Genomic DNA, 12,900 nt, shown 5'->3' on the forward strand with positions numbered 1-12,900 from the left:
ACAATGAAAAAATGCATTGAAAAAATCTGCAATATAAGTTACTGTAGGTGAACAAAATTTCCAGTGGAGACATATCAATTTAATATTAACACCTCAAAACCATTAGCTAGTCAGAGATTTTCTGTTATGTTCAACAGAATACATAATATTCTCTTTTTGAAAAGGGAGCCATCAGAACTGATGCAACTTAAGAGCAGGGCAATACTAAACCTCAAAAGTCAAAGCAGCTTTCAGAAGAAATGTACATCTACACAAAATATATAAATTGATTCCTACTGACATATATAAGAAAGCAAAGGATGAAAATATCAGTATTTGGGGCTAGAGAGTTAGCCATACACAAAATCCAGTGGAACTGCACATAGGGGAAAAAATATTATGAAAATGTATTCAGTATAGGAAAATTGAATTACAGTTACCTAAAAAGAGTACCAAAAGCATGCTAATATGACAAGCCATCTTCACCTCTGAAGTAAATGAATCGTATAATTAAACCAGATTGTTTTGTCCAATTTATAGACTTATTTGCACACCTATCTCCAACTTATTTTGCACTTTCATACTTGTGAACTCAACAAGAACATCATACTTTGTTCATGAAGCAACTGCACACCAGAAGTTGGATTGATGTATGGCTAGTACCATTCTGGTTACCTTGCGTATTCTTCTAGAAACAGGACCAGACAACTGACAATCCCCACATAACAGACATACTTCACAGTAATGTTTCCTGAGTAAATATTCCCAGAAGCCCAGCTGCATAGGATATTTCCCAACTCTTGAGTGTACTACAGGGCAGACAACCGAATGCACCTCACCCCACAATTCCAATATAGGCATTGTATGTTTGGGTCTTGGTACAGAACCTTAACCAAGCTCTAAGGGAAATATTTATAAAGCTTTTTTAGGATGATTTATAATCAAACTGCCAAAGCCAAAATGCTGGAACTTATTTCATCAGAGAAACAGCTTCAAAGCCACAGAAAGACATTCTATATGCTATATGAAGCACATTACGGGATGTATCTACTTTTCTGTTAGCCAAAGTTGAAACGATCACTTTGACAAGATGAACATTAAAAATAAAGAATATTCTGATGGCCTTTTCCTTCCTCTATACATATCTTAGTTACATTTCATGCATTCATGACTTTTGGTAAATTTAACTCTAAGATGAGTCATAAGTAGTATTTATATTGCATTATAGACCAAATTTTGCAATCTGCGCTCTCATGCTCGTAAAAACCCCCAACTTTTAAAGCCTGTTTAACCCCTCTGCGATGCACAACCTAGACAAAAGCAGCTCAGGCTGGCAAAATGTAGGCACATAAACCTCTCATGATCTTCCATTTTTTAAAACATAAAATGAAAAGCAACAGTACCCAACTTTTCTGTTGAAGGAAACTATTTCAAAGGCATAATTTGTCTAAACTTGCACACTGGGCCAAACTTATAAATATGCAGCAATTCAAGACTATGTTGTGGAGCACAATTGGCCCAACAGCATGCAGAAGGGAAGACTGTAACTGACAACGAAGCCAAAACAAGACACTGGGATCAGTAGCAGCAACAGCTTTGAATGCTACCAGAACCAGTCCTTTTCTGCTGGATGTGGACACTTCATCACAGATGTCAGTCTTCAACGTCCACAGTTCGTAATAAAGCAGATTAAAACAAAGCAAATGGGCAACATCTTAAGACAGCAGGGACCATGAACTGCAGCATCCACAGAGCTTGTAACACTTTCCCCTTCTGCCACTGCTATATGGAATGGCAAACTTTTGCACATGGATGGGCACAAAGGGAGGGCAGTAATGCTATAGAGCTCTACTGATAAATCCAACAGAGCTCATCTGCTGGTGTCATGGGACTAACTGATGAAACATTTTACATTATACGAAGAAGTAGTAACAGTTCCCTATAAAAGTTCACGTATAAAATACTGTACAGATGGTCACATTGATTAGGAACAAGGCTGAGGAATGGCTTTAAACTAGTCTACCAATGCATTAGCAACAAGTACAAAAAAACTGAAACATGTGCCTACATTTCTAACCGTGCATTCCCAGAGGTGTGTCCAAGAATGAAAGGCTAATTAAAATGTGGGCCTTCCCTACACTGCCAGCAAAACTAGGAACTGGAAAATTTTAATAGTAGCATTTCCCTGTTTTCAATTCACATTGAATATCAATTGCCTGGTTGAAGTTTAGTAACTCAAATCTGTATATTAAAAAAAACAAACAACTTTTCTTGATACTAGAAAACAACCTTTCCCTTGTAAACCCAACATTGCAGAATTACAGAAGTAGCCAAGAGATCAATAACCAGCAGGGAGAGCAACAAGACAAAGCACATTGTGTTTTAATTTATAGGAATAAGTGGCCTCTCCTCTCTTTTCTTCCAGATACTGGTTTTGCTATCTCTTCTCGTGATAGATGGCCTATCCCTTTTTTTAGCAGAAGGGATACCAGTTTCGTGACTTCCTGATACAGTTTTTCTTCTTAGACCTTCTTCATCATGCTGTTCTACAACTGGCCCATTCCCTCCATCCAAAATATGCCTCACAGCCTGGTCCTCTGGAGTGCAAACAGTGGTCCCACTTTCACTGCTACTTAGATCCAGATCTTCCAAGTAAAGAATCTTAGAATGCGGCATATTTTTTATGAAAGTTTTCTCTCTCTCCAGTTTCCTACTAGGATGATGCTCATTCATGTCCACACCAGAGTCCAGACTGGTATCATTACTCTCTGTTTTTCTGCCCTTTTTCAGATCTATGAAAGAATGCCTCACTTGAGCGATCGGCTTTCCATCCAGGGATACAAACCATGCTCGAGGGTGCGGAGATGGTTTTCCTTTAGAGAGTTCCAATAATGTTTGTTCTGAAATACCTTGAAGTTCAGATGAAAATGGAGTCATTACAACCGCTTCATTCAATGTCCCAGGAACAGAGACAGACTCCAGTAAGCTATTAGTGTACCGGCCCCAGTTTGATGTTTGAGAAGGTAAGCCCTCTTCACTATCTAATGTACTGTTTTCATCTCTGCAGACAGAAGGCTGTGGATGAGAGTGCACTGGCATTTTTGGTAACGTTTGCATGTAACTGTCACGATTCATGGGTTCCATCATGGGGCTATATACTAACTGCCCTTTTCTTGGCAAAGTTGCTGATTTTGCAGGATGCAATTGTTCTGGGGAGTGGAAAAGGTCAGAGGTTTGAAGAATAGCAATAGGTTGATTGTAAAGATGCATTAGATGTTCTGGGATATGGGAAAGCCCATACATCTCCTCTTTCAGTGAAAGGTACCTGTTTTGGTCTTGAATGTCCCTAGGAGCCTGGGAAATAGTAGCGTTACTATGTTTTGGCGGCTGTAAATGCCTAACTCCAGCATTAGGCTCCAATGAATTGGCTGAATTTCTTGACTGACCAGTCTGACATGATGACTGATAAGAAGCATCCTCTGTGTAGATTTTAAAATTGTCTCGTGATTTTCCCTCTTCTGTGTCTATGGACATCCTTCTTTGAGGGCTGTATGAAGAAATCTTCGGTGTATATAACTGTGACTTATCCTCCAACTGTAAAGACCCTTTGACAGCATTGACGTGATTTATGTGAGTTGTTGACGTTGTCTGGTCTTTTTTTATGACCTCCAGTCTAGTTGTATTTTTTTCCTTCTTTTGCGTCCGACCACATTTATCCCTATGCAAAAGAGATGCAAGGTGACTGTAGAGCATACTAGGAAATAATAGACTGTTGACTACCAGAGCTGAAGACTAGATTTTTGTTAGGAAGAATGTGACATCACAAACTTAAAATGAAGTTCTATAATAACTGGAATTTTTGAAGAAATATTAGGCTACACATTATAGTTTAGCTAAGGAAACAAGTCTTAACTTCAAGAGACTATTTTATCAACCTTAAATTCTACTCATGCTGAGCCTCTCTTTTTGCTTACCTGCAGTAACAAAGAAGAACAGAAAAAAATCCAATGATAATGACAACAGTACCTCCCAGTATGGCCGTAAGGAAGACTGTGTGATAGGCTGTTATGTCCTTGGAAACCGCACTAATAATGGATTCTAGATTGTCGAACAAAACCAGACAAGTATTAGTTCTCAAAAACAAATAATTCCACTTGATATGCAGAGCTGTAGCTAATAAATTAAACTGTACTTTTCCAGTGATTTTGTGTTCCTATGGCACTACATTCATCCTTCCCTTTTCACCTTGCTATTTCAGCAAACTGGAAAATACACAAACAGTGGTTACAATATAATGGATCTTCAAAGGTTCATCTCAAGTACTAAAGCCTTACCATGACACCTACTCAATTCCTGTCAAATTACACTTGTATTAGTTGTCCAAACTGACCTAGAAACACAGTCTACATTTTCTATTTAGTGCTTCTATCACAAAGTGCTATCTGTCTTTAAATTTTGACATCATATTTCTCCAATAAGAATCCCTTCATATGAATTTGCAAAACATGCAACAAGTCTACATAAAACAGAATCCACTCCGACCGTTTTACCCAAGACTAATTTTCTTCTTGTATTTCCTCCTGTCATACATCATCCTCAACAGGAAGGGATACAGTCCTGCTGATTTTTAGATCTCCATAATCACAGGTCCCTTGCAGGCTTCTTTCAAAAGATGGAGACAATATAAATATACAAGTTGAAATACAGTCTGGACTTTTCCCCCTATAGCATTTGAAGTTCTAGGAAACTGTTATACGCACAAAGGCATTGAAACAAAAGTTTTCTAACTGTTGAAATTGCATGTCTTTTCTCCCTTTCTGTTGTTAAATAAAGCCAAACTGACAGCCTTAGATACATTGTTACTTAGGTTACTCAGTAATTTCTTTGCCAGTCATTGTAATACCTCTTGTTCCAGGCAGTGGAGCTGCTATCCAGTAGCCTAAGTGTTGAGCAGTATATGTCCATACTAATTGACCATCTGCTTCCTTTACCATTCCTAGCCCACGGCTTACCCAGGCACCTGAGAAAAAAAAGAAAAAACAGACAAAATATTGCACATGCCATGCAGGATTCTTCTTTATCTCAAACCATTAGCAATTAAGCTATTACCAAAAATATACAAGGTCACAAGAAAAACTGAAACTTCTGACCTATATACTATTTATTACACAGCTTTCACTAAACATGCAAACTTTCTCTCTTGATAATTTCATTTCAAATATACCTGTGTGGACATTTACTTTGAAACAAATCCTCAAAATTACTTACCAGAATTAATTTAATATAATTCATTTTCTATTAACAAATGTTTTTCATAGATATGCACACAAATAATTTGAAAAATCCTATTATATGAGCTTAAGCATGTATGAAGGCCAAGACTAAAAAAAAAAAACCAACAAAAAACTACTAAGGAGCAGGTAATCTAAGCATACCAATACAAGTTTAATATTAGCTAGCAGCACTTAGTGGCAAAGCATTATTGTAGCATAATAAGTTACAATAGGATAAACAGTGTCTTGAATGTTTCTCTCCTTCTCCCTGCCCCAAGGCAGTAACAGTTCAGTTCGCCCAAGGAAGGTCTATTGTTAGGACACAGATTCCACACCATCTGTTTGGCAACACAAAGGACAGGTATTATGGTATGCCAGCTTCTACAATTAATAAAGCATGCAGTAGAAGAGACAGAATTCTACTGAACACACTTGAACGCATTTATTGTGGTCCATCTGTTAAATTCTAAGGACAGAAAACAAGCTCATACTGAGAAGGAGAGAGAACCACCAGCTTTTTTAAAACAACAATAACCAAAGCATGCAAAAATTATAATTCATATAAGCCCTACAATTTCAATTTCTCTCCAGAACACTTCTTTCACCAAAGCAAAAGGAAATATCAACCGGACAGGAGGTAAAGATGAGAACTCACACATGCCACAATGTGCGCATGCACAGACACGCACACGCACGAAGTATCATTCGGCAGTAAAACTTGCAGCCTTCTCCTGGTACTTGTGATGGCTGGCAGAGGGAGAATAGCAGCAGCAACCAGCCACCTAGAACCCTGAAAGACGTGGTTTCTCAGTTACCTGGAAAACCTCTTGTCCAGACTCAGGAGCAAAACCAGCCAGAAGAATCTTCCATCCCTAACTCTCATATTAGAGGCAACAACAACAGATCCTCAAATTCTCTGTCCTGTCAACTCTAAGGCAAGATACCACTATAAGGCAAAACTATTGTTTTACAAGTATAGAGGGTGGGTTACTTACAGGCAGATAAAAACCAACACAAACCACCACATATAAAGGGCAAAAAAAATTCTAGGTCTCCAGAAGTTCTATCTTGACAGAACAAATCTGTAAGAAGCTATATAATCTCTGCTGTCCTCTTCAGTAAATTATATCTCCCCCTGATATACTCCACAGAACATAGCACATATTAAGAAAAACATGAAAATGTGATTTATGAGTAAGCACATATTCTCTTATGACTTACTGCAATCCAAACAGAAAGATAAGATTCTCAATTTAATGTTGCAATGCAAGCTTTTTTTTTTTTTGAAATTCTATTATAATCCATAAAGTACTTTTGGTACTAATGAGGAAAAATATTTAGTAAGAAGGAAGCCAAGTTCAATATACATCAACAAATTCTGCATTTACAGCAGCTGGAATATAATTACAAAAGCTCATTTTCCAGGAACAGTCTCAGTACTATTACACATTGAGTAACACCAGGGAACACTGCATGAGCAGACATGTAAAAGCAGTTTCTATCGTCTTCCTGGCATGTATGGATCAGCCTACACAATATCAAACACAGACCTGTTCCCTTACTGCTATCAATACTGATACGGAAGCTCTGATTACCATTATGACATATTCCCCAAGGACTTGAGAGTTTAAAAGTGTGTGTCAACATCTTGCTGGGGACAACCCGCATGCAACATCTTTGGATGCCAGAGTCTCCTTAGTGCAGTGGTAGCTCACCATTCAGCTCAGATGGGGGCCTGCTGCTACTTATGGACCCTCATGAATGCTTGCTGGAGAGCCTATGCGTTCAGCTGTCCTCAGTTACCAGAACCTTGACTAAGGAACACCTTGCTGTTACTCAGTTACCATAGAAATGAGTCATTTTGCACATGTCAGATCAAAGGTAAAAATAAAAGAAACGTATTTAAAAATTAACATCCAGAGCACTGTATACAGTTGCAATTTTGACTGTAGAGAAGAGATGAGGAAGTGGAAGAAAAAGTAGAAGTTAAGAGTTATGCACAAAAAGTCTCTATGCTTGTCCATAGTCCTCCTTGTCCTCTCTCAGCAAGCAGCAGTGAAGGCTCCACGCAAACACTACACCTCAGTGAGCACCCATCACAAACAATTTACCTTTACGGAATCTCTATCAGAGTATACCCCATCTGACAGGAAAAAACCCAACGGTTTTAATAGTTTTTATTGGGTCAGCATACCACACTCCTGCTCTTGCTCTACCCCCAAGGCCAACATGCCTAAGTAGGCATGCTGAGTAGGCCCCTCAACACCCACATACACACCTTACACTGGTTTATACTCTAGCCTGACCCTGTGCCCAGCTGCTCTAGCTCTGTCAACTTTTTGGTTTAGTACCATTGTTGACCTAGTTTTCTGTTTAGTGAGTTAAAACAGTTTGGCATAGGTACAGATGAGCACAGGAGCTGGCAAAAGTGGCTGTGGCAGCAAGAAATCAAACCCCTTTGTGCTATTTTACCACGTCAGACTAAAACCCTTTCTTTGATGAAGAATGTTAACCCTTATCACTGGTTACCCTTCTGAAATCTTCTAGGTGTGTAGACAGACTTAATCTTCTATGCCAAAACTTATTCTATTCACTCTTTTCCCAAGAGACAACCTAGCCAATTTTTTATTAGCATATTCTTCATTCAAATTAATGTTCTTTGGTTGTTCTTCATTAAGATGAACAGTTTGTTTCTTGAACATGTAAACAATGCTTTGCTGGAGTTGGTGTCCTCTCCTGTACTTTCAACAGTTGAATAACAGCTTTTTGCCTTAATAAGGAGTAAGACGCTTACCTCTTCATTCGCATGCGTATTTCAAGACCAAGTGTGATGGAAAGTATAAAGTACAATTTAAGACAATCAGTACACTAATGCACACATGCCTAATACAGGACATCTAAATGGGATAAGTGTACGTAGCTCATTACTCACTCCTGACTAAAATTAGACAGGAAGGGATGACAAAAGGTTTAGAATGTCTAATCCCCAGCCTCCTCTTCCCACATATACTGTAAGAACTATGCTGTTCCCTCTGATAACTCTTATTTCACCTTCATTTCACTTTCTGAATTGCTTTTGTTAACTGAAGCAATATCTATCCAGGTTTAGTGTCAAAGAACCTTTAGAGCTATACTCTAGGAAACAAAGCATCCAAGTCTTCAATTCTTATTTTTCTTTTAAGAAGGCATTCACAAAATTACCAGGCTTAAAATTTAACATCACCTAAAACATATGTTCCCTGAATCCTTAGCCTCCTCTGAAAATAAAAATCCATCACATGTAAAATTTGTTCAACAGGAATGCTAATGGATTTTACCAAAGCTTTTTGAACTCATGTAAGCAGGGAAATTCCTTTGAACAATTCAAGTTAACCAATCAAAAATAATACAGAACCCCTAATAAAATTTGTGGCTATTTACCACTACCTCATATATTACTGCAATCACTGTCTCATGACATAGTGTCATGTGCCCAAAACTATACACATATCCTAAAAGGTAGAACAACACATAACTCAGCCCACTTACCAGTTTTCATATCGAATGTCCATGCAGGTATAGCATCTCCTGATTTTACAGTACTTGTGGGAAGAGGAAGTGTAATCTGAATGGGACCATTTACTTTCAGTTCTTTCCCAGTCAAAAGAACATTTACGCATATTGCAGCAAGAGGAGCTAATTCCATGCTTTTGAAACCTGAATGTAAGAAATATCTTGTCTGTAATTTTCCATTCATAGTCTATTTCTTAAAAAAAATATTTAGAATTAAGAACCTATCCTTATTATAACTAAAGTCAAGCCCTCATTCGCATCCAGTTAAACAGTCAGCTGTCACCAACTTGGTCAAATAAAAATAAACATTTCTTCTCTTCTGGACTTTTAAAATCTTGTGATAAAAATAAAAACCAGTCATTTCTACAGCAAATCTGTAAAAGAGAAACAGACTTTTGACACATAGGTCCAATGCTGACTGTAGAACCAATGATTAGGCAAAACTTGGCTTGGGGGTGGTGGAAGAAGGGTTTTTCCCCTCAGATAATTTGATTACAAAATAGCTAACCTATGTGAAATATAGACAATATAAGAATTTTTGTATAATTGCAATATATATAACATTGAATCAAACTGAAGACTTATGTAGATATATGACTGCTGCATTTCTCCTTAGTTGAACAGTCCTCTTAAACTCTCCTGTAAGGATTAACTTTCTAATTTGGCAGTTATAATCAACTGAATAGTTAATCATGAGGCTTGTCAAAGCACTCAAAGGAAACATTGCATATACAAAGCTTTACAATGCAGTTTGTAAAAAAGTTTGTTTCCTTTGTTTTCCTTACACTAATTTGCAAATACTTCAGAATGCACAATATGACAGGATGGTGAAAGAAGCTGAAACAGAATTAGTAAGTACCAGAAAAATGTTAAATCTATGCAAGCTGTTAGAAGCTGGTTGTGAGAAAACTCCTGATGCATCAGATATCAATTAGCTTCCACCTGCCTTAAAAGGAAGCCCATTCCTTTAGGAGTATATGAATAATTTAAAACATATGCCAGACATTGAAAGGAAAACTCAAAGGGGAGAAACACTGCTTATTCTCTTATGCTTTACATTTAAAGAGGTGAACTATAGATAAGAAAGGTTTTAAAATATGTAAGTCAAGAAATCAATATATATGATGATTTTAATTCAGTGGAAATTAAAGGAGAGCATGACAAGTTCAAATAAGCCATGTAGTGGCCGCCTCCTGTGCTGCAATGAATTTAAGAGCCTCATGGCTTCAGGTCCACTGGGAATAGTAAGAAAAGAACAAAAGAAACACAGAACTGCACACAGTACAATCTACCAGAGATTACTGTATTTATGCAAATAAAAAAACCTGACAGAATAACAAATACTAAAAGATCCAACTGCATATGAGCAGAGTTATAATGACTCACCAAACCACTTACTACTTCTCCAGTGAAAAAGATGCACAGAAAACATGATTACAGTTGTGCTCAGTATACTTAGTGACTACTTGGTTTCAAACAGGCTTACACAGATTAACTGTCTGTGAGCCAAACTAGAGCTTCCATACAATCTTTATGCTAGGTGTAAAGCTCCTAGAGCCAACCATTCTAGTAAAAATGCAGAAAACCCCTCAGCTGAAGTCAGTTGCTGCAGTTTTACTGATTTCTTTAGGTTCACCTAGTTTACACTCTGGCCATAACCATATTTTTAAGGCGCTTACTAAACCAGTTCCACAGTCTCATGAGATCCTGAACATAACCTATACACATACACACACATGTGTATAAAAAGCAGCCTGAAGGAGTATTTTGGTGTAAGACATGTTATGTTCTCATACTACATGGAACAAGACAAAGAGTGACATCAGTTACTTACCTGATGTGTTCATAGCTTACTCCTGTAGAAGAAAGCTTTGTGATTTAATGCAACAGAAGCAGGTTCTGGCCCTTTTAATTTAAAGCATATGTTTTTCTGAAACACTCTGCACTCATATGCATTATAATTTGAAGATTTCTTCTTTAAAAAAAAATCTTAAACAACATATTTACATACCAGATTTATTTAGAAGAATTCCTGTTGTGTAGAGAAAGCTGTCCACTTTCAAAAATTGCTCTGGCACTGTCAGATAGGCTGTAACATTTGTAATATGGTGATTTGTTGGAAGCTTTATTAAAAATTTTGGAAACTGAACACTTGGTTGAGATTTGGCATCTGTAAAAGAGTAATATTTTGTCTTAGCAATGGTAAAACATACAGTGTTTTTATTACTGTTCAGAAATCCATTTAGCATAACAACTTGGTTTCACCCATTTTCTCCATGGTTTGTGTATTTCTAGTCTAGCACTTGTCACAGCCACACATACAGGCTACACAATTAACTGAAAATCTGGCTTTGAGTAAATAGGTATTATAAGAGTATATGAACATGCTAAATTTTTTTTTGTATGTGTACACATGGTTATCACAAAGTGTTTGGATTATGGTCTGCATACACTGAACTTACCAGACAGTTTTCCAGTAATTAAGACAGTATCTTCAAACAGCCATATATTAGCTTGACTTTGTGGGAATAATGAAAGCGTCACAGACGAGTATACTGTGGAAAGTGATAATATCTGTTACACTGTGCAACCAAAAAAATGCTGTTAAGATCTCCAGTTCTGAGGGAATACTGAATAGAGCAGTTAAAAAAAAGAGAGTATATGAAGACTGGATAAATAAATTACTCCTGTTGTCCAGAGCAGGAATTTCAGTGGTTAGGCAGGAAGATCTCTGTTGTATGTTTGCTACTGTTTTGTGCCTTCTATGGATAAACAAGCAGCTAGAACTCTTAAGAGTCCATCTCTTTTAAAAGCAAAAAACCCCCACCTCATATAACTTTAAGAGCATGCAATAGTGAAACAGGAAAACTTGTGAGGAAACACTGCTGAGAGGAAACTATAACAACAGGTTATACCTGTTATACAGGACTCAAAGCATCCAGGATCACTAAAGGACTCCAGGATCACTAAAGACAACATGATTTTTTTGTCAAAACACATTACCAGCCCTTTGCTAAGTCTAGGTAAACAACTTCTCAGAATACACTCATGGTATCGCAATATAACCTACTTGAAAAGGGCTATTTTCTGTTTTACAACAGTAAGAACTTTGACAAGTCTAATGGATCATTCACCCTTACATCTGCATTGACAGGCGCGACCTCCCTTGACTGACTTCATTCAGTCTTTTTCAGTTGACAGTAACTACCCAGACTGCTGAAGAAGAGAGAAATTTAATTACCGACAGATACAGATACAGTTTAATAATAGGACTTTAAGACGCTTACGTACTTGGCATTCTCCCAGTCTTCCAAGGCAAAGGTGTTAACATGTAGCCATCCTTGTACGATAGGATAGTTAAGCTTAATCCTAATTTGTAGGGAACTTTTATTAATACTGCTCCATTGCTACCAGTAAGAGTAGAATTTGTCTTCGTGTAGTTAACAAACACTTCCACAACCGCTTGTCGCAGGTACTGATGACTGATGATGTCATTTACTTGAACTTTTAGTGTAAAAACAGATCCTATTAACAGAATGAAAAAACAGGAGGTCATAATACATCATAACTTAAGGACCATAACTTAAATTTGTAAAGAAGCCCTAGAGTTTATGCCTTATCTATTCATCCACTGTATGGTCGATCTCTATCTCAACAGAGGGTAAGATCTGGCCAAAGCGAGGGGTAATCATACAATTGTATACCACAGAGAAGAAGGAAGCAAAAAACCTTGAGATGGGGCACAAAGATGCCAAAAAGTGTTTACCAAACTCAGCAAATATAATACCTAACCAGTTAAAACCAAAAAACAACAAACCAAAATTACAAAACAATTCTTCCCCTTTTCATTTAATCTTGAACAATGCATCTGGGATAATGGGAGATTCAATGTGCCTTGCAAGTGCTCTGCAATACCACACTGATAGTATATGGTCTTCTTATCCAAGTATAACCCATGGCTTGGGTCACACATTTAAAGAAGCACCTTTAGTTTCTAAAAACAGAGAACCTAATGTCTACAGACTGTGGGATAACACATTTATTTTTACATGTGTAAAATTATTGTACAGTAACCAAATGCATCCAGACACTTCGA

The 12,900-nt window shown here is 37.3% G+C and overlaps 1 protein-coding gene across 1 annotated transcript in view; it reads right to left on the minus strand.

Annotated features, from left to right (window-relative positions):
- Positions 1-2,223: 2,223 nt before the first annotated feature.
- FAM171B (family with sequence similarity 171, member B) overlaps positions 2,224-12,900 on the minus strand; it is a 32,822-nt gene continuing 22,145 nt past the window's right edge. The window contains exons 2-8 of the mRNA XM_010583225.1: positions 12,096-12,329; positions 11,267-11,359; positions 10,816-10,974; positions 8,781-8,948; positions 4,883-4,999; positions 3,954-4,077; positions 2,224-3,697 (exon numbers count right to left, since the gene is read on the minus strand). Of these exons, the coding sequence (XP_010581527.1) occupies positions 2,362-3,697; positions 3,954-4,077; positions 4,883-4,999; positions 8,781-8,948; positions 10,816-10,974; positions 11,267-11,359; positions 12,096-12,329 (2,231 nt within the window). The 3' untranslated portion in view covers positions 2,224-2,361. The remainder of the gene's footprint in view (positions 3,698-3,953; positions 4,078-4,882; positions 5,000-8,780; positions 8,949-10,815; positions 10,975-11,266; positions 11,360-12,095; positions 12,330-12,900) is intronic.

Source organism: Haliaeetus leucocephalus, unplaced genomic scaffold (genome assembly GCF_000737465.1).
Source record: "Haliaeetus leucocephalus isolate CR32 unplaced genomic scaffold, Haliaeetus_leucocephalus-4.0 Scaffold880, whole genome shotgun sequence".
Lineage (NCBI taxonomy): Eukaryota > Metazoa > Chordata > Aves > Accipitriformes > Accipitridae > Haliaeetus > Haliaeetus leucocephalus.